Source organism: Hyaena hyaena, unplaced genomic scaffold (assembly GCF_003009895.1).
Source record: "Hyaena hyaena isolate Hyena2069 unplaced genomic scaffold, ASM300989v1 scaffold_847, whole genome shotgun sequence".
Taxonomy (NCBI): Eukaryota; Metazoa; Chordata; class Mammalia; order Carnivora; family Hyaenidae; genus Hyaena; species Hyaena hyaena.
Window position 1 is genome coordinate 163,906 of NW_024081480.1, and position 23,747 is coordinate 187,652.

General features: G+C 33.8%; 1 protein-coding gene across 1 annotated transcript in view; it reads right to left on the minus strand.

Moving 5' to 3' along the window:
- Positions 1-23,747, minus strand: part of SEMA3A (semaphorin 3A) — a 204,203-nt gene that overhangs the window by 66,200 nt on the left and 114,256 nt on the right. The window contains exons 5-6 of the mRNA XM_039219925.1: positions 20,418-20,511; positions 10,911-11,030 (exon numbers count right to left, since the gene is read on the minus strand). Coding sequence (XP_039075856.1) covers positions 10,911-11,030; positions 20,418-20,511 — 214 coding nt within the window. The remainder of the gene's footprint in view (positions 1-10,910; positions 11,031-20,417; positions 20,512-23,747) is intronic.

Below are 23,747 nucleotides of genomic sequence, written 5' to 3' on the forward strand. Positions count from 1 at the left end.
CTTATAATAGCTCTTGGTACCCAGAGAGTGCTTAATGCATGTAGAAAATGGAAGTTGCCCAGAGAAATATGTTGGTAGCTAGCAATTCACTGTGCTATTAGCAGTAATCTAGGAGGACTTACAAGAGAACTGCAGGGGAAAAGGAGAGAATGGCATTCTATGTTAGTAACTGAGGTGAGTGATAAACTTTTAATTTACGTGCAGAGAAAGAGAAATATTGTTGAATGAGATGAAAAGGACTAGACTTAGGGAAACTAAAAATACTCATTAAAAAACAAAATGAATACACTGACAAACAGCAATTAAATCAGACAGTTTAATCTCTGCCTAAAAGTGATCTGTTCTTAACTTTCCATTAAAATGTAACTTTTTTAACTCTTGTATTACATAGCATCTTAGTTGTTTTTGCTGACAATTATATATAAGATATGAAATGGCAATCTGAGTATTTTCAGGAATATATGTTCCAATAACATAATGTAATTCTATGAAAATGTAAAAAGGATCCTTAATATGTATCACATCTTAGACTACAAACTTTGGGGTTAGGCCTTGGTTAGATAGAAGACATTATGGTGTAGTTTGGAGACTTTTATTTTGGTTTCTGTATTATAAATTTTATTATCATGATAGATGTGTTTATTATGGTTGGAGGATGAAAACACAATCTAATCGGGAAGTTATTATTTACTAACTGAATTACTCTTTTCTTTTCTCCCTTTATTCCTCCTTCCCTTTTAGCTTTCTTTGAAGACGCTTTCCAATTGACAGATTTGCTTTTAAAAAATGTATTTCTCTTCTTTATTATGACCTATGATTTTCTTATCCTAGAAAATATGCAATAGTTCCAAGTAATCAATTATGATAGCAATGGTTGGCTCAGCTTCCTCAGTTATATTAAAGTATATAAGAGGAGGTTTTACTTTGCTATTATCACGAGGGCATTCTATACTAAAATACCAGTATCATCTATTGATAACTTTGATCCCTGTGAGGATGAAGAGTTTGGGAATTCGTGAGTAGGTTAAGGCAATATTGCTAAGTGGAGCTGCAGCACATTTTTTACAAAAACAACATGGCAAAATTAATCAAAATTATAATGATTTTAGTAAAGATTCTGCAAATCTTCATTCCACGGCTACATTTTTCTTTGGTGCTGTCTCTGCGGTATCACTACCAAATGACTTGTGCATTGCACAGCAACAAAGTTGGACCTATTAACTGTTTGCCATTGTTTTTCTACTTCATGCTACCATGTTCCTAGCTCCAGTGTCTTTTCAATTGCTTTCTACAAGTTGCTCTCATTCAGGAATTAGAAACGAAGGAGGAATGAAATAAAAATAGTTTCAGCTCAGAAAAAAAAAGAAACATGGAAAATTAGTTCACAATTTAAGATTCATTAGCACACAATTATCTCAAGGTCTTTCAAAGGCAATTTCACTATAATTTTCTTAATTTGAGCACTGAGTTATAACTATAAAGGAATGTGCTTTTTCTCCCTTTTTTTATTTAAAGGAAACCAATAGCAATAACATAACAGGAAGGACAGTCATTAGTTTTCTTATGGCAAACAGCATTATCCCACTACTTCAATAATTTCTCTTCAAAATATTTAATATGACTACTGCAAACACATGAAAAGGTAATTGATCAAAGGTATCCTATACCCTGTCTGCTCCACCTAGCTCTATAAGCCCAAATTCGCTGTGAATTGTTAGTATAACTTGGTTTCTTTCCCCTGAATTCATCCAAAAATGTTACGTTTTATGATAATCCACGTATTATTCTTTCCTACCTTCAGAATTCATTATTTTCATTTGACTTACAAGATTGTTTTCTCGTTCTGCAAAACATCTGTATAATCCATTCATTTATTTTTGAATGTGTTTAGAAAACATATTTGATAAAACAGTGACTCTAGGATACTAAGCAATTAAGTGGTAAGTCAGCCCTCTGATATCAGCCTTGGCATGGCTCAGCTTTAAGGATCAGAGATATTAAAGTTCACTAAATTATAAGTGGGTCATAAGACAATGTATAAACTGAAAACACAATTCTGTACTAGCTAGAAGTTAAATTCCATTGTATGCTAACCAGAAAAGGCAGTGTGGATCCCAAAGGAAAAGCTCAATCGGCTGTCACCTATTTCCATAAATATTCCTGTTAGGATTTCATAAATTTACAACTGGTTTTGCTCTCTTTGATACTGAAACCCTGATAGCTTTTTTTTTTTATCAGCAATTAAATGAACAAAAGAGATTATTTGGACTTATAAGAATTTAGACAATTTATAAACATATTGAAGAGACACATTTTTGATGAGTCTCTTACGCTATCAGCTTATATTAAATCCAAAAACAGTTTTTATTTAGCAAATCATCAAGCAAAATACTAAAAACTACACTTCTAACAAATAAAACTTTTATACTTACATTAATAAATTACTATTACTAGCAAATTGTAATTGGTTTTCAAGTATGTATCTTTGTGTATTTTTATTTATTTATTTATTTATTTATTTATGTATTTTTGTTTATTGTTTTTCTTTTTTTTTTGAGAGAGAGAGAGAGAGAGTGCCCACAAACAGAACAGAGGCAGAGAAAGGGGGATGGAGGATCCAAAGCAGGCCGTGCACTGACAGCAGTAAGCCCGATGTGGGACTCTAACTCTGGAACTGCGAAGATTATTTACCTGAGTTGAAGTCAGGCGCTCAACTGACTAAGCCACCAAGATGCCCCTGTATCTTTAGTTTTGAATCAAAATTTATATAGTACCTTATGTACAGTGGTATACAGTTAAAAATATAGAATTTACGGGATGATCCAAAGTGCTATAGGAAACTGAGAGACTGATTAGTGCAGGGTGTGGGAGGTAGGGACGGAAGGAGAAGGGGCTTTGATTTTCCCGTTTCATTTCTTAAATCATATAGTGACACAAACAATTCTAACTTGAAATGTTCTTTTAAACGGTAAAAAACATACTTAAATCTTCTTACTAATGTTATTGGGAAAATATTTTTAAGATCCTTTTACTGGATAACATTTTGTAATTTTTATTTAGTTGATATGTGAAATTTAGACCATTTTAATGACTCTTTGTCATGTGTAAGTAACTATGTGTGATTAAGCTTAAAAAATACTTTTTTCCATGGAAGCAAAGGAGTGGTAGATATATTTTCATCAAAATGTACACACATTATTAGGTAAGAAATAGTGCATGTATAGACTCCATCTAATGAAGGGATTGTATCACCCTCACTTCACCTCGTCGCTTCATTCTCATCTTGTAGTCACTTTCACTGCTTTCCTAGAAAAATACTGGCTGCTCAGTTAAGTGAGATTGTGCACTCTACTACGTTTTTAGTGACGTGGCATAATTAGGTATTTTATGGTTCCCTTCCTTAAAATTCCTGCATAACATCAACTGTTTTGTTTTGATAGGAGTAGTCACTTTTGCAAATGCTTTATATGAACTTACTCATATGTAATCTTCTTAACAGAAAGGGGAGGAAATATTATTATTTACACTAGAAAAAAGGAGACATGAAGCACAGAAATCTTGTATCTGCCATCTACAGTTGCTCAGCTCATGCCCAACTCAAGGAGTCAGGCTCCACAGTCTCCACACTTTCAACCGCTATCCCAAAGGTTAACAACAATGTCTGTCCACACATAAAAAACAAAAACAAAAACAAAAACAAAAACACAAAACAAAACAAAACGAAACAAAAAACCTAAAGCTGAGCTGTGACAGAGCAGAATAAATGATTTTCCTAGAGTCCTGAAAGCGATGTCTTCTTAATACTGGTAAAACTGTTAACAAAGAATTAACTTAATGATTTCTTTTCATAAGTGACAAATACTGTACTTGCTAGAGCTAAATTAACACTTGGAAAAACTGGGTTCATCATTTCATTATTTCTTCTGCTAATTTTGTTACACTTAATTTGGTTAAAATTTTATTTGCTATCTTAATACTAAAGCTAAATATTTTATATATTCTTGATGCACTAAGTGCCCCATGTCAATGATCAACTAAAACAAAACAGCCTGAGAACAGTTTAAAAACAGGCAAGCATAACCTTCAGACAGGTTTAGGGTATTAATCTGCTAAATGTGCATTAGGTGCTATGTTGGGAGCCTCTGTGCAAATGACAGCAGAAGCAACTGCAGCTGTCGTGAGCATTTACCGTATTATCAGATACTATTCTTATTAACCTGTGTGGACTCTCATGCATTCTCAGCACAATGGTATATTAATATTAACCCTGTTTTACAAATCATAACTGGGTGATGGAAATAAGTAAACTGCCTCCAATTCCATACAGGTGGAGTACTTGGGATTCAAACACAGTCAATTCAACTCCAGAGCCTTCAAAGCAGATTCATTCAAGAATTTCTTACTTGGTATTTCTTAGAGTGTAAGGCAAAGTGGTAGTTCCCATGATAAATACAAGTGAGCACCTATGTGCTCTTGAGAGTTAAAGCTGGAAAGATTAAAATCGATCAGTAGAGTGGTGTGGTTAAATAAAAGAGAATAAATTTGAGGACAACCAACTCTATTTGATTTGAGTATGTTAGTGTTTAATACTGGAAAAGTCATTTAGGATGAGAAGATAAAGGACTTGACAGGCAGCAAAATCTGGATTCAATTCACTTGTAAACTGAGACATAAATGATTTTCAAACGGGAAAGTATTGTGATACGCATCAGAGCTGTTATTAGGTAGCCATCTGACAATGGTATCTAAAAAGAAAAAGTATACAAGGCTTAATGTGTTAGGTAATCTTACAAAATTAAGTGTAAACAATAATTTATTGACTAAGCAAATTTTAATCATCAAGAACTACATGCAGAATTGCTTTTTGTCCTAAGCTTGAGGACTTCCTTTCTTGGCATGTTTATGTGATTTGGTACTTATAAAAATAAACAGCATAATACCTATTCTCAGGAGTCAACATTACCTCTTAATTCAGGATTAATTTTATTGAGCATGTGAAGATAACACCTCATAAGATAGAGTATATAAACAAGTAAATATTTCACCTACATGAAAAGACAGTTACTTTATAATTTTTTACCAATTTGATATTTTTTGAGGCATTATAATTAAAAACTGAGAGTCTGAAAGCCTCTGAAATCTATCACTAGGGAAGTATTTGTGTCAAGCTGACATCTAATAATATGGCAACTTACTCTTCCCACTCAGAGTGATTAGAAGGTAACAAGTGTTTTGTGTTTTTTCCCCCTCAAAACTATCCATGCCATTAAAATTCAATGGCATCACTTGCTGTCATTCAGCTTTATCTGGCTAAAATCCTTTAATTCCCCAGCCCCTGCTGTTGGGGAGCTCTAGGCTCATCACACTTAACCTCTGCCTAGGCTTCTCAGAAAAGAATTTGTTTCAGTCCATTCATAGTTTCAATGGTTGAGCAAGCCACACGCAACTGCACACTGGTCTTTTACCCTGAGCACACTAATCTGATTGTTTTTCCACTCTACAAACTCTGGGTCAACAATCAAGCTGCCGCCAGAAACTAATTAATTTGCAAACAGGCTTCTGTTTTCACAGAGGGAAAGCTTTTGAGAGCCATGTCAGAGAGGCCGGTCACACCATGGTTACACGCATTGTCATGGCATCCACTTCTTTGGGTAAATCTCTTGCTTGATGTCACTGCACACATGAACCCAGATTACCCAGTCAGCAGTAAATCCCTATTGAAGCCCACTGAGCTCTGAATGTAGTGAGTCTAGAAGAGGAAATTGGTATAGACAGGCTCTGTATTCATTAAACTGATGGTAAGACTAGAGAGAATAATGTTGAAAACCAAGAAAAACTTGGAGCTGCCTTCAATTTAAAGAATTTTCCAAGATATTGTCTCCTTTTTCTACATTTTCATCGATTCTAATTTAAAAAGTAGGATTCCCTTAAATAAATGTAATGATACCTTGAAATGTTACTTTTCTACTCTCATCAATAAATGATAAATTCTGAAATAAGTGGTTCAAAGTGTGTGTCTAATATACCCTACTGGAGAGTTGTACCAGTTTAAAGTGATTATGTTCTTTAGACAAAATGTGACAGAGAAATGGGTCCTCAGAAAAGGAGACCAAATAAAGTAATATTTGCTAACTTTTGCTCTTTATGAAAAGAAAAATTTAGTGAGTTTATTAAATTTATCATCATCTGGAGAGTAGAACAGTTTCATGCTGTGTATTTATTTTTTAAAAAGATTATACTTCTGGGAGGTATGCATTATGTATCAGGATTAAAAATTTCCTTGGTAGCAGATTCAGGAGACAAAACCTCAGGCGACTACTATGTTGTATTTAGGTACAGACTGTTTTGAAATATTATGTTTCTATACTTCAGCATAATTTCAGCAAAAATAACCAATAATATTATAATTTTGACTTGTGACTCCTTACATTGATACCTGAGAATGTTTAATAAATACAGAACAGAATTCATAGGATATGTGATTCAGAAGTTAAAAAAAAGACCATAACCCTGTTGCTTTTTTACAGGCTATGAAAACCAAGAGGACATTGTGGTTGTTTTAACTGAATGGTCACTCAACTTCTATGAAACTCATCTGACCATATAACCATAAAATAAGGCATCCAGAGGGCTTTTTCCTCCAAGGCCAGTCAAATAATACTGACTTACATAAGCCAGAGAAATAATTCAGAATGGCATCATTAAGAAGTCTGACATTATGCAGAGCTAGAGAATTCGCTTTATTATAAAAAAAAATCCAATTGGATACTTTGACAGTTTATGCCTTTGAAAGCGGTAGAATTAAAACAGAGCATTGAAATAGTTGTACAAGTGATTTGAGAGTAGGTATCTGGTACTATGTAATATTAATTTGTCTTCTCATAGTTTATTTGCGGTCACATTTCTTGGTTCTATTTTCACAAAAATGTCTTGTGGAGAAACTTGAATCTTGAGAGAACACGAAAAATCCTAGTACACGACCGCAGAGGAAGCTATGCTGATTCCAATAAGGGCAGACCATCCTGGTACAAGTGTTACAAGTGAAAGGAAGTGGAATGATGACTTGCATACCATTTCAATTACAGAAAAAAGCAAGTGGGTTTGTCTATCCACAGGCACGATCCTTTTAGGAAATTCCACTAAAAGAAAACAGGTCTTCCTGAAATGAGTGGGAAGGCCTCACACTCTGGGCACTGTAATTAGGTCTGTTTGTGTTCACTGGGCCTTGGCTCTCTCAAGGATGCATGTGGTTTCATATATTAAACCTCACTCGGACTGCCCTTTCACCCTGACTCAAATATAATCACTCACAGAATGGGTCTGACGAAGCTTCTTAAGTATGCTCCACCCAATGGAAGTGGGGTAAAGGATACAGAGAAAACTCACATTTATTGAGTGCTTACTATACGCCAGTTGTTTGCTTAGTACTTTTTACACATTATCATATCATCAGTTTTTTACAACTGTAAGAGGTAAGTAGTATTATAATCCCATTAAAAGTAAAGACAAGGTGAAGCTCACTTTAAGTGACTATAGTCTAAAGTCTAAAGACAATAGTCTTTCCCCCATTTCATATTGCATCCTACCATCAGTCCAAGACAAAAACAATATTGGAAACAGTGTCCATCAAAAAGAAAAATAAATGTGGGCTAGCAACCATTTGCTCTAATGAATGGTTAATACATGTAAGAAGTAGGCAGTAGAATTTACATACCATATGGTTAAGAAGTTATGACTCTAACATCACCATAAACTTAGTTTCTTTACTATGAAAATGTAAAGAACAACTGTACCTAATTTTCACATTCTTAGCTGAAATTGGAAGTGAAGTTTAAATGAAGTTAAAATGATATAAGATGGAGAGAGTTTATAATGTACAAGGAAAAACAGTGAATTTACGCACATCACGTCAAACTAAAACCAATACATTTTCTGAAATCAAAAGTTGTTCTAACATCTAGTAACCTAAACTAGGGGCTAATTTAAAAGATAGTTTTTAAAACACAGTTATATAAAAATCAATAGATTCCTTCTCTCATGTTTCTTCATCAAAAATTGTTACTCATTCCTAATTTTTCCTATTAAAAGAAAGTAGTATCTAAACCTTCATTGATGCTATAATAGAAGAGTAAATTTTAGTTATCAAAATAGTGGAATTACATTAAAAATAGCAAGATATTTTAAGATCTAACTGTAGGCAACCATTTTTGTTTATTATTTTTCTTCGGCAGGAGTAAAAATTAAAAGTCACCTAAAATAGGCCAACTGGTACGTCCAAAATAATCGAACAGGCCTGGATTGATGTGAGAAAAGAAAAGTAAATCCTGTGCCAAAATTAATTTTAATAGCTCCAAAGAACTTCCAAAAAGTACCTTGCAAGTATTTATTACTTCTGGCAGCACAAATGATTGTGTAGTCTACGCTGATGCCTCAAACTCATTTATTTTATGCATGAATATGTAAACATTATGTTTCCAATTTTATTCTGGAATGGCATTTAATTTCACAAGGCTTGTGATTCACACAGTCCCTTGGTTCTATCTCAAATGTGTCCGCATCCTCCATCTTGCAGCAGTTCTGGTTTCTGCACCCTGTCAAGTGTAACCTTTGTGCTAATATGGTAAAATCAGTTCTCACGTTTAGTGCTGAGAGACTGATAACCGAATTCTCAAATGAACTACACATTTGCAAGATGAAGTACAGAGCTGTGGACAATGACTGCTTTCCCACAGTGTAAATTCTTCAGACTCAGCTGTCAACATGTAAGTGTACAACACAAAAGCAGCTTTAACTTGATGACTTTTTTCCTGCAAAGCCATAAAAATGAAATGGATACTATAGTCTCCTTTATGTTATTCCATCTTCTTGGATTTTCTTTCACATGGACAGTGAAAGCCTGTATACCCTTTAGAGTTCTTAGTAGATCAAAGACTCCTTGCTGAATAAAAAACAAACATTTTTCCCCTCCTACATAACTATTTCAATTTGAGAACAGAGCAGATAGCAATGTTGAAAGAGGTTTTTTTTTTTTTTTTCACCCACTAATTTTGCCTCCATACAAAGGCCAGGCATAATAATTGACAGTGAATACTTCAAAATTATTCCCTGGGATTTTAGAGTTTGGTTCTTTTATAGTTTTACACAGATAGTTTTATGGTGATCTTAGCATCTTTTCCTTTCCTTGGGGAGGCTACTAATTTCTCATGTGGTCACCCACTATTTCTCCTGTACCCCTGCCCCAGGGTAAATATTTGACTATATGTCCAAACCCTTTTGAACACCACAGTGTTTGCACTCAGTTATGAATGTTCAATTATGAACGATATGAGGCATCATCTTCATTGAAGAGAACAAACAAAGGGGAAGTGATGTCAAACTTAACTGGAAACTTGGGAGAGCAGGAAACAAGGGAAGCTAAGAGAACTGACTTTTTAAAGAGAAAGGGCTACTTAACAATAAGAAATACTACAAAAGATATTGTCCAAATGAAGAGACTGGTTTAAAGAAAGGGTATATAAAGTTATCAGTTACTTTTAGAGAAGCAGTTTCATGGGCTCAAACTCAGGTTTAAAGTTGGCTAAAGGCAACTCCGTAAATGGACTTAGATGCATAGGGACTTCATTTTACACCATGATTAAAGGAAGGGTTTGGATAGAAGAGACAAGTCTTCAGGTCAGGGGAGGAAATCAGGGATAGAGAGATAAAAACAACAAAAGAAATGGACACTGGGTAAAGTTATGAAAAAATATCAATACAATTTAGTGGAAAGGCAGAGAGGTCAAACATGGAAGAGGCACACCATTTACTTTAACACATAAAAAAATAATAGGATAATCAGAAATGTTGCAAGAAGGCAAAGATGCTCACTGAAGTAATAAGAGGTGTGTTTTATGTTTTCAGTAGTCACTTTAAAATATGAGATATTTCAGGACAGATTATCACACACAACTCAGGGTCTCTGGAAGCTTCAGTGAAGCTCAAAAGCAGAACTGTGATTTTCTTCTAACAAACCAATGAAAGAAGTGATAAATGGAATTTTGGGTTCCAGGAAGGGCAGGAAAAATGTGAAGAATGAGATATTCAAGCATCTTACTGAGAACTTAGATAGACTATAAACCATGAGCTCCATCCTTATTATGAGGAAGTAAAACCAGGAAAATTGTATTTATTTACTTTAGGCATATAAATTTTGCACATTTTCTCCTATACTAAATTTATTTATATACTGAAAAGAGAAAGAGAGTAAAAAAGGAAGGGATCTCCTTGATCAAAGTGAAGCCAGTGCCTGAAGTTCATGAAACTGGGTTCTTCTTCCAAAAATTCTACTACTGAATTAGACAGGATCTTAGATAAAATAGTAGTCTTAATATCCTCACCTATAAAAACTCAAAGAGGATTTAAGGAAGATGAAAAGAGAATAAAATGAAATAATATAAAAGTCTTTTGAGATTTTGAAAGTGTTTTCAATGTAATGTTATTAGCATTACAATTTTTTAATACGTTCAGTAATATATGATACTCTCAGGGCACCATGAGAGACGCGGAGGAAAAATGTACTACATGACGATTATGTGTTGTGGTATCCATGTGAGACAAGACTGGTAAGTCCTCTTATCTTTTTCCATTGCCTCCCTTCCGCAGCTCCAGCCCAGATCTATTTCTCTCCACAGTTAACTGCTGAGAAACTTCAATTTTGGCATGAAGCAAAGATTTCCCTCAATCTTTTAATCTCGTTTTGCTCTTTTTCCCCTATTTTCTCACACCCACAGTCATGAGGTCACCACCACAAGTTCAATGGCATACAAAATCTCAAGTCACTCCACTGATACTGTACAAGGCAAGCTCTCTACTGACTACTCCAGTTAACACGTGTTACGTAACATGCTTGTGTTTTTGCACACACAACCTACCGTTGAGCCACCTGGAATCATGCTGCTCCGTTCTGATTGGGTGGTGGTGTCCAAGAGTTCTGAAGATAGCAAAATCTCGCCCCATAAAGTCAGCTGCAGTCCCAGAGTATAGTTCTCCATCTGCGTTGTGACAGAATGAAACCACATACACATACTTTAATTCAATTAAGGAAAGAAAAACAAAACAAATCAAACAGAAGATAAGTTACATGTTCTGACCCTACTAGAAAGTACACAGATATGCTATCTGCATCATTATACAGTTACTCGTTTTTATCCTTTCTCTTTGTTGAAAAGAGTATTTTATTATGCAATCACTCACTGATTAAGAATCTACTCCGTAAGTGCCAACTTCAAATAACTGACTAAAATACAGTTTGGTGGACAGTACTAAGACCTAACATTTATTCTTTTCTATTATAACATGAGACAAAGTGCAAAATACCTAGTATACTCATCACATTTTTAAAGGTGCAAAGCTACTGTAGTTCTAATATCCTTATTTATTAGGTTAAGATATCACTGTAAAATCTTCTGTAGTTTTTATTTTAATGGAAATTAATTTTCAATATATTTCCTTTTTAGTGGTACCTGAATTAGTAAGATTCTGGAATACTTTAGAAAGAAAAGTCATTTTCCTCACCAAAATTTTTTTCTTGCTTTTTAATTTTTGAATGTAGGAGGTGGGAGAAGTGCTCTTAGTAAAAGTTATTAACATAGTCTAAAGCAAGTCCATCATGTAGTTTCAGCTATAAAAGAAATGTGTCTTATTCACATGGTTTCAGATATAAAAGAAATGGGACAAATACAGGTCATAAGCTCCACAGTTTAAGATTATACTGTGTTTTTTACTCATTTTTACTTAAATTAACTCTAGGTCAGAGTTATAATGGAGGAATCATAATCACAAGGTTAAAAGAAAAAGGAAAAGGTAAAAGGGAGGAGAAAGAGCAGTTAATATTTACTGAATACCATTCTGTGTTTGCTGGGCAGTCAGGCACTGGTTTGACACTCAAATTATCTCATTTAGTTCTGTCAACAACAGCATGATGTAAATGGTATCCCTGCTTAACAGTTCAAGAAACCCAAGGTTGCTCAGCTGATGACTAGTAGAGTAAGGGTAAAAGTTCAAACTCAGGCCTGTTTAATCCCTAGCCTCTTGCACTAAATTGTACAAGCTTTTAATAAGCTGAAGGTTGTACAAATTACTTTTTCTTTCCTTTAAACAAAAAATACCTCATGTTATTTCATCCAGGAAACACATAATTGCTTACTAACTTATAATGAATTATCAGCAAAATGAAAAACAAAAAAGTGTGAAATCGTCTTGAAGTAAAATTACCAGTAAACTCAGTATTATCTTGTTGATCATTCGGGTAAGTTCATGTTTCTGAATTCAGTGACTTGAAAAATAATCAGAAAATAAAATAGGCATAGATAAATTATAAATTAAACATTTGTATAACACTATTATTTCCAAAGGATTTTCATATTTATATTGAATTTCATATTTATATTGAATATTTGTTAGATAAAGCAGAAACCTTCTGTGTATCTTTAATTATAAATGCCTTTGGGAAAGTCTTACGGATCTGATTTCTCCTGTGATATTCTTTGGTCACACACTCAATTCTCACCTATACATGAAGCCTTTATAATGAAAATAGACAGTCTCAGTGGTCTAACTCAAATCAGTTCCTTTGGTAGAGCCTATGGTTCTCTGAAGTGTCTCGATGCACCAAATTTTAGATGATGTCCAAGGCGGTGGAGAAGAGTGAAGCAGAACAATGGATAACTCCAGGTTATAACTTGAAATATTAATAAAAAGATACCTTATCTTACAGACTTTAAGGATACTGATCAGTATTTTGGACTGTTGTGAATCAAAACAAAATGATGATTTGATAATATATTCAAATGAATGGTACTCATAGAACATCCTAAGTTGTCATAATATGGTATCTTTGGAATTTAAAGGCATCTTGTGCTCTCTTCCCTTAATTAAATATCAAGTTCAAATCTGCCCTCTTCTCACTGTAGTAGCTGCAATAATATTTTACCTACACACAAGGTAAAAAAAAAAAAAAAACCTTTTTTTAAAGTTTACTTATTTATTTTGAGAAGACCGGGGGGGGGGGGGGAGAGGGAGAAAGAGACTCCCAAGTAGGCTCCATGCTCTCAGGACAGTCTGATATGGGGCTCAGTCCCACAAGCTGTGAGATCATGACCTCACCTGAAATCAAGAGTTGGACGATTAACTGAGTCACCTGTGTGCCCCCAAAATAAACCTTTCCTAAGCAAAATTCTATGAAAGAGCTACCTATGAGTTTCAAAGATAAGTGCTTACTGTCTCCTTAATTGTAACTTACATTTAATCACTAAAATACTTTCATTAGGGTTACTATTTTATCTTTTTACAAATAATTGATAAATGGATGTAACAGATTTTTAAACTTCAGGCGTATTATTCTTCTTGATCTGTGTGAATAAGAAAGTATTACTTAAAAATGTGTTATAATAGCAACCTAAAATGTTCATGTTAATTTCAAATTTTCATGTTGCAACAGCTGTCATAGGATGCCTTGTGTCTTCTTTACCTTGAAAAATCAAAAGTATTAAATTATTAGTTGAACCTCATTGCCCTCTCAAACACGTGCTACGTGATAAAAATCAGGAAAGGTGAAAACAGAATCACCAAAAGTGAAAACTGAACAATTTCATATCAGAGTATAGTCAGACACAACATGTCCAACAGAAGGTTTAATCATAAATGGAAGAGTAAAGAATGTCAGTAATTATTCTTTTTAAGTATCTCTGTGACTTATTTTATTATATAACTGGAAATCAGTAGATTTAATTCCTTTCCTTTAATCTTTTTTTTTGGCCTGTATTAGTGTAAGTAAAATCAGTGTGAGTTGCTATTATGTGTAAACTCCATGCACAGTAGAAGTGAAAAAACACCATCAAAAGTGGTAGATATATAGAAGTATTTGTTTCTCTTACTAATTTATGTACTTGTTTTATAACTTACACTTTTATTTATGGAAAGCAAAAATCAATACAAATGAAGGCAAAGGCAGAAAGACTGATTTTGTTTCCCTTTTGACAAGAGGTAAGTAGGTTATTTAGAGAAAGCAGAGAATTCTTCAGTAGGAGAGCTACTGATCAATTTAATATTAAAAGCAGAGTTAAAGAGTGGACTCAGAAACCAAAGGAAGTTTGCAGTTTAGGCACCAGTTGCCTCCAGTCATAGGAAATGCCCTCCCACCTGAATACTATTTTTAGCAAGAGTCAATGTGATTTCTGTGAGCTATAGGGCACCAGGTGATTTAGTGGCCATGAAGGATACATTCTCATATTCCCAATGCTAAATATCAGTAGCTTTTTAAAATAATATATATTTTTTAAAATGTTGGTTTATTTTATTTTTTTGTTATTATTTTGAATGTTTATTTATTTTTGAGAGAGAGACAGAGTACGAGCAGGGACAGAATCCAAAGCAGGCTCCAGGCTCCGAGCTGCCAGCACAAAGCCTGACACGGGGCTTGAACTCATGAACTGTGAGATCATGCCATGAGCGGAAGTCTGATGCTTAACTGACTGAGCCACCCAGGTGCCCCAAAATAATACATATCTTTAACAATGTATTTTTTTTTGAGGTCAAGGAGGTTGTTTCCTGCTTTCTCCTCTAGGGTTTTGATGGTTTCCAGTCTCACATTCAGGTCCTTTATCCATTTTGAGTTTATTTTTGTGTATGGTGTGAGAAAATGATCTAGTTTCATTCTTCTGCATGTTGCTGTCCAATTCTCCCAGCACCATCTGTTAAAGAGGCTGTCTTTTTTCCATTGGATACTCTTTCCTGCTTTGTCAAAGATTAGTTGTCAGGATTAGGAAAAACTTAACGGAGGACCATGGGGGAGAAACAGAGGGGAAATGGTGGGGGAAAGGGAGAGAGGCAAACCATGAGAGACTCTTGAATGCTGAGAACAAACCGAGGACTGATGGGTGTTGGGGGGAGGGAGGAGATGGGCATGGAGGAGGGTACTTGTGGGGATGAGCACTGGGTGTTATATGGAAACCAACTTGACAATAAACTATTTGTAAAAAATAAAATAAAAATAAATTAAAAACAACAATGTATTTTTTTTTTTATTTTTAGAGAGAGAGTGCACAAGTGGGGGAGAGGGGCAGAGGGAAGGAGGGAGAGAGAGAGAGAGAGAGAAAATCGGCAGGGTCCTATGCAGGATTCTATCCCACAACCCTGGGATCATAACCCAAGACGCTATCAAGAGTCAGATATTTAACCGACTGAGCCACCCAGGCACCCCAATATCAGTAACTGTTTTTTATATCAGGCCTTAATGCAGAATTTCTGCTGAGATGCTGATTCTTAGCAGGGATGACTATTCCAAAGAAACTGTATTTCATATTTATTATCTGGTCCAAATGTATAAGTCTTAGAATATATACTACTTTTGCATTTTCATAAGCAAATAAATAATAACTTAGAATATATTTTATTTAATATATGTGTGCATTTCCACCATGGATTAAAGACTTAGTACATTTTGTGGCTCTATAAAATGATGTAATGAAAACTGAGTATAAGAAATTTACTATACTTCAGTTGGCTTATTTTTGAACAAACATGTTTTTTGAACAAACATAATTTGCCAAACTTCTTTTGTAGTTTCTAGGCCTTTTATAAAGTTCTCAAGTTACATGCTGATCCTTGGACAGATCGCTAATTTTCCAGTTTTCTGACCCTTAATATAAGTCTTCTTGAAAATCTGAAGTAATATATAGGTAAATGTTATCCTACAATGATTCAAATAGCATTATGGTTAAGACACATTTTTTCCATATATACTAAGTTAGTGGTGAAAGAAAATATGACATTTACTCAATTTTATTAAATTGCTGGTATAATAATATACCTAAGGAATTGTTATATATATCAAAGTAATTGTAGATATTCAATTAGTTTTCAGTCTCTACAAAAAAACACCAGATAGCAAGTTTGATATCTCAAAAATAATACATCAGACTGAGAAAAACTAGTACTGACATATGTAACTAACAACCTAAAAACTGTCAACTATGAAAGTTGCTATTTGAGTACACTGCGTTCTTTCTCAACCATAAGTTTTTTAACTGTCTCTAAGGAAAGCATTCTTTACTGAGATGAACAAAAAGTTTAGTGAAAGCTGCATGAAATGAAAGTTGCATTTCCACCATGGCAGAGGTTACCTGAGAAGCATGTGTTAAAAACAAAAAGTTCATATGTACTCTGCACTTTATGTTCACAGCTCAATATGAAGTAAAAACGTGGCTTAGATCAATTAACGTATTGGGTTACAATTCCTAAGAAGGGTGTGGTGAGAAGTAGATGTGAAAAAAACATTTCCTGATGAAACTGCAGCATTACTAACACAGGTGTAACGTGTGACATGGATGTTGAGCAAAAATCAAACAAACCTAAAGACAAGCCATTATGCTGTTAACACCTTAAGTAAATTCACTCACACAATAACATAGTAATTACAAACAGAGGAAAAATAAACTTATGTCTCTTTCTTTTTCACAGATACACACACACAAACACAGAACATGGATGTAATCCATTTCTTGAGAGTGGAAAGGTTTGGGAATAATTTTACATTTTTACATTTATTGAGCATTTTCTCTGCATGATAAATATAATGTGCTGCGTTTGTTACTTTTATCATCCTTTTAGAACTAACATTTTGAAGTAGTTAATATGTGCATGTGGTACAAAATCTGAAATATAAAATTTATAAGGTATCAAATCTGTCTTTCAGGCTCTCAGTCTCATTTACAGCAATGATTATTACTTTTTTTCTTGGTTTCCACTTCTACATATATTCCAGAAATATGTAGGCACTCAAATGTGAAATGCCAATAAGTGTCTTATTTACTTCTCACAACAAACTAGTGGAATTAGAGTGTCTATGCCATTTTACATATGAACAAAGTGAGGCTCAGAGAGGTTCAAATAATACTTTCAATTATAGTTAATTAATTTAGGGACTACCTCATTTGATCTAATACCAAGTGAGAGCATATTCTAATGTCAAATTACATTCTCTCTGAGGCAAGGCAGAATTCTAGCTTGGAGAAACAGACCATAACTAAAAGTCTTAGATCTTTGCCACAGATTTCAATAACAAGATTTACTGATGGATTCTTTCTAAATTATTAGCATTACAATGACTGGAGAAGACTTCAATGAGGAAATAAAACTGCTTTCAAATTGACTATTCCTTTTATGTCATGAAAATGTGAGATGACACTTAATTAGTGAGGAAAATACAAGATTTTATTCTTGTAGCCACACCTGGCATTTATTCTGAGCAGGGGAGAAACTGCTATTTTTAATTTAAAAAATTAAACAAAGTCATTAAAATATTTACAGGTAGATGAAATAAGAAATACTTAAAAGTAAATACTGGAGCTATTTTGTATTGACAAAATGATTTTTATTAAAGGAGATTTGAAAAATTAACATTACTAAGGACATTTAAAAACTTAGGACATGTTATAGGATTTGGAGACTTAATTTAGTAGCTAGCTATGCCTGGCTCAGGAGAGAATCCATATTTTCTGTGGTGAATGGCTTAAAAACCTATGGCATTTTGAGAAGAAGGTATAGTAAACCTTGATAAATTTCATAAACTAATTTTTAAGCTGTCATCTAGTTTTAAAGCTTATTAATGGTTGACCCTGCTTACTAGGGGGACTGGTGATATGAAAAGTATCTGCTGTCTAGATTCAGTTAGCCAGTTTATAGGTGGTTTGAGCCACACATAAAATTTTATTTTCCAGTACTGGGGATGGAAATAGCCAACAACTAAATTTGAAATTTGAAAAATTCTCTTATGTGCTGAAATAAAGAGAATATATTCAAAATCTCTGGGGCAGATAGACTTTCCCAGTAGCCAATCTCTAATACACAATGTAGTATCTGTATGTTTCAGAAGACAGTTGTCATTGTTGTATGTAAAAGTCTGGGGAGATATTCATGTTGAAAAACCTCCATTAAATTAGCAAGTACTCTTTCTAAAGAAGCACAAGAAAAAAATGCCAAGAAAATCTACCAAGGGGAATTAAGTGCACTGTGAGAAGAAGAATTTATAGCATAGTCATAAAGAAATCAAGTAACAAAGTCACTGCTCTTGAATGAAAATGATGTTTTCATTCCGATATTTTGAGGGAATTTCATTTTTCTGTACCTTGCTATTCAGCGGATTCAGATATTAATTTATGTTAGCTTGAATACTTTTCCTTGTCAATAAGCACTAAATACCTCTAAAAGTTACTCAACTATGTGACCATATCGGATAAATGAGGTCTGGATTTCCATTTAAAAGCTGCTTTTTTAGCCATACATCCTCTTCTTGACTCATGAAACTTCCATCATTCTCTTTCCCTTTTCCCAAACCTAAACAGCTTTTTCAAAGAAGTTCTAATATAAAACCAAAACTATGGAATTTCATATTCTTTGTGGACTCGTGTGGCTGCATACCATATGAACTATGTAATACTTACCTGTCATCATCCTTTCTCAATGGAATATTAAAATAAATAATCAAGCAAATCCCCACTGAGAAACATACCACAAATTAAAGCTGCTTTAGGCACGAGTTAACATACTTCTTTTTGAAGAATATCTGTCTCTTTTTTTTTCAGTATGCAATTTAAATAAGTATAGGCTGCAAGTTTGAGCAGGGTAGAACTCCCCTTTGTTTAGCACAACTTTCAAATTTCTGTGTGTGCACTTAAGGAAGTCATCTACATGTAATCGCTAGGCCATCTGTGAAGAGGAAAATTGTAAGTGTGCCACGTTTGCTGCATTCTTCCAGGTCTTAAACTTTTGTTAAAATGCTCCATAAATGGATCAAATGGACTAGAATTGTCTACATTTGAAAAGCAATAGAGGAGATAATTCATGTTGTAATGTTCTTATTCTTAATAGAAAAGAGATCAGAGATCAGTGGAACATATTAGTAAAGTAAACACTAGAGAATAGTGGTAAAAATATATCTTCATAGTTAATGCTGGAGTCAGTATGACAAGTTTATTTTTTTAAGTAGAAAAAAGTTACTTTTTAAAAACAAAAGACTGGCAAAATTGAACCTTATGACATATCAAATAATGATGTAAGTTTACTTTTTAAAAATCTAGATTTCTTATTCAAAATTCAATTAGAAATGTTATGCTTGGAAAGTTTCACTACCATTTTTGTTATGTTATCAAATAATTACTTTCTATATTTTATAGAAAAGGAAATCAAAAAAAGAAAAGCAAATGAAAGTTATATAATTTACATGATTAGATAGAAAAATTATTCAGGAAAAGAGTAATGATTCAGAATATTTTTGTTTGTTTGTTTGCTGGCATTCCTAAAAGTTTGAAAAAAAAAGAAGAAAAGAAAAATTGTTTAATGACATATCACTTTTTGTTCATGTGTTTATTTAGCGATAGTCTAAAGATGATTGAAAATATGTGGAAAGAATTTTTTATTTTTCAATATAGATTAAAGTTTTCTCCCTCTTTTGCTTACTCTGATCTTCCTATCTCTATCCTTTGAACTATGACTAAGGATTCCCCACCCATCTGCATTGTTGAAGGAAAAGAAGAAAGAAGACAACCAGAAAAGATGGTTAGAGGAAAGTGTAGAGGAAATACATTAAATGTTTGTTAGATTTTTTAAAAATGGCATAAAGTAAAAAAGAAACAAAAAAGATGAATACAAAAGCCCTTCATTTATTCAAGGTGACACAATAGGGTCTCTGCCAATTGTCTGACCATTAAAACCGATTGTACTGATTAAGTTATCCAAATGTTGAGAGCCTGACAAATCTTGTAATTACAATGAACAAAGATAATCTCGTTCTTTCCTTCTGACTTGACAAAATTCTCGGGGTGCCTGGGTGGCTCAGTCAGTTGAGCATCCGACTTTGGCTCAGGTCATGATCTCATGGTTTGTGGGTTGGAGTCCCGCATCAGGCTCTGTGCTGACAGCTCAGAGCCTGGAGCCTGCTTCAGATTCTGTGTCTCCCTCTCTCTCTGACCCTCCCCTGCTCATGCTCTCTCTCTCTCTCTCTCTCTCTCTCTCAGAAATAAATAAAAATTAAAAATTAAAAAAATTCTCCCTTGAAACTCCCCTTTTATATAAAATGAAAACCAAAACCATTTACTCACAGAATAAGAATTTTAGTCTTAGTGCGGATACATAGTGATAGAGCAGGAAATTTTAAGGACACATATTAAACCATTTTGATTAAAAAAAATCACAGACTAGACAGTATAATAATCAAAGCAGCATTTAGTATTTTTTTCTTCGTTTTCAAAATATTTGAAAATATCTCAACTGACATCCTCCTAAAATAGTTTGTGATTAATAACGGAAAATCTTGGTATAGAGAAAGGAACAATCTGGTTGTTATCTACAGAAAATTAACTGTTTAACTGTGGACTACGCACCTATTAAAAGAGATGCCGTCAGCAGTTTAGGGTCATATGGACTCTTCCCACGGCCATTTTCAAAATGTGAGTCCTCCAGCTTAAAAGTGTTATCCTGTAGGAAAGAAAAAGAAGTGTTGAATTTATTTAAAAGAAGAACTAAGTTAACATACCTATTAGAGAGAGCCTGGGCATTCATATCTACCATCAAGAGGTAAACTTTAGAGATGTATTTGTGTAAACTTTAGAGATGGCAAAATAATTTAAGTGGGTTAAAGCCAACTATTAGTAGCCAAGTATCTACTTAGCTTAGTGATTACTAGTACCATTTAACATGTTATAAGTGAATTCTCAGGGATGAGACCTGTCATGGTAAGAACAGAGTGATCATTTTATCACATCAGTATGCCAACCATGACCCTAATGGCTCTTGAAGAAAAGAATTTTAAATTTAAATGATTCCTTTTCTTCCTTCACATAGGGGAAAACATAGCAATCCTGTATATTAGATATCTACAACAAGATATGCTATCTTTTCCATATGTACTTTTCAGAAGGAAATGCTAATTAACCATAGCAGTCACTTCACCTACCTCTATTGTTCCTTCAACTTTTCTGTTTAAAAGTTTCTCTGGAGCACACCAGAAGGTGGGAGATACCTGAAACTGTCTTTCTTAATTTCTCTAAGTGTGAAAAGTCACATTGTATGTTAGGAGAGGTGTTGCCTAAAGGTAGTGTCATCAGAACACTAGCACAGAGGTGACATATTTTTATCACAGGGAAATCTGCTCAGCTGAGGCTCAGGCACCCAGAACTGGAGTGAACATTTCACTACATACAGAAATATGCACAGGTACCAAGGTAGAAAGTATTCTAGAAAGCACTGCAACAAAAGCCTTAATAAGGAAGGAAGTAACTCATGACTGAGACCCGGTTCTCAGAATGTGTCTAGCCACTGAAATGTCTACGTGACAATGGAGTAAATTGAGGAGAGGGGTAATTTCTAAACACTCTTTTTTAGAACCAAGTGCTCTGGGAATGAGTTAGGTCAGAATATACATGCTTTTTCCAGTAGCACATTAACTTGTCCACAAGCTGAAATAAAATAGCTTTTTTGGCAATTTCTCTACTCTTCACATATAGTATTTTCTACCTCCTTAGAATAATAAAGGGTATTCATTTTATGGCCAATAAGGATCACTTTAATATTTCTGATGGAACTAATGGCAGAGTTTCAAATTTTGACTCTTTAAATTCATTTGAGGTAGGGAAGAAGAGTGAAAAAGGAAGCCAACCAACAATGTTTGCTATCTTTATTACTGTGAGTGAGAATTACTGACTTTAGCCTTTCTTTGCAGTAATTCAGTATTTGGTAATTAGCTACCCCTAGCAATGATGGTCATTTAGCTGAGTTCTGAAACTTACAGAGCACAGAAATTTATGGGGTTTCTCAGAATTGTGCTAAGCTTTAATGGGAAGGTCAGTGAGTCAAAAGTCAGGCCCCCCTTGGCTCAATGATTACCTCTGTTTTTTTCTTTCAACTATTAATATCTCTGAGTTTAGGTCTCTCAAAGCCAATGGTGATAGGATATCTAACCTCACGTTTATTGTGAGGATTAAAGAACTGAAATAAAGGAGCAAAATAGAAAACCAAACACAATTTTCTTTTACTTTAATACTGTTCACATAACCACTATAACCAAAGAATATTCAAATTTAGCACATATTGTTATCATTATTGTAAACTTTCCTAGTATAATTTGAAAAAAATATTACTTTAGGACAGTTGCCAAATTATAAACTTATTTACAAATACAAATTTATCATAGGCACTTGAATGTTAAAATTATAACATGAAACTTGACACATGCCAAGAAAAAGCACAGAAGAATCTCTTGAGTATTATTTAGAAATATTTTGATAAAAATTAAGTAATAGCCCAAAAGATATGCTCAGTAAAAGATACATACTCTATTGCCACAAATCACAGAATATGTTATTAAAATTTGTATGTATGATTATTTCTCACAATAAGGAAGCAGCAGGAAATGATGGTGCAGCTAAAAATACTGTTATAAATATTACTATAAATTTCTTGTCTTCATAAGACAGTTTATGATACTGACAAAGATAAAGGAGATAATCCATCAAAGTACGAGACACTGAATGTCTGGGATCATGTGTCCAAGTTAGTAAGACAATGCCAAGGTAGATAAGAAGTACTTCCAACCTTACGTTTGATATTTGACTTACAAGGTAACGGATTAAACTTCATAGAACAGAGGTTAAGCATGTCAGTTATGGTTCAAGAGAAGATAAAAAATTACCCTTTGCCATGGTGTCAGATAATGTGCTTTGAGCTGGCCTTTTCCTTTTCCCTTTTTCCTTTAAATGTAACTCTCACCCAAATTTCTGTGTATCCATCATGTAATTCTATATTCTTATACAGGTTTACTAAAGGGTAAAACAATGAATTTCCTTTCCAGCTTACTGACAGGTAGTCTGAATAAGTATAATTTGATTTCTGAATAGGAAGGTAAAAGACATTTCTTATATACAAATGTTTATAGTGTAAAATTCATACCATTACGTACAATAATGGGGTGCAAAAGTGTTGATATCAGACAGAACTGAGTATTATTCTGGATCTGTGTTTTATTAATTCTGGGCCTCAGGCAATTCCTACATCCTTCTGAAACTCAAATTAGTATGCTCTCTAAAAATAGTCATTAATTTCATTTTTCCACTGTCTATTGTTGCCACAATAAAATAATTCTTTCCTATATTGATCGATACCTCTTGTGCCACACTGGGAATGCCTGCCTATATATGCATCAGTGAAAATTGGGAGAGCTATTTAAAATATATGTAAATGCCTTGGATTCCCAAGATGTGATGAAAATTTTTCTTACTTATAGCTAGATCACAGTCTAGTTCAAAAGCTTACCTGAAAAAATATCACAAATTATAATAGGTATAAAATTTCTCAACTAACTTACTATCCTTTTAATATGCCTGATGTGATTGGTAAGAAAAAACAACTATAATGCTGTTTTTTGTCTTGTAAGCAAGACCTATTAGATGTGTGAAGACTAAACCCATTGTAAAAAAAGAAAGAAAAAAAAAAGCTCTGTGTGTTAATATAACGGGAGAATAACATCCTATGTTGTCATATGTAACATATCACACAGACAACCCGTCTGGCTGGGCTTAAAAGGGCTTTTGAAATCTGATTGCTACTCAATGATTTTCTGTTTTAAGAGTGTTAGATAGATCACATGTGTAAGTAATAAGACCAGGAATTCTAAGACCAATGTACATAATTAAACTTCATAGCTTATGTGTCTTATT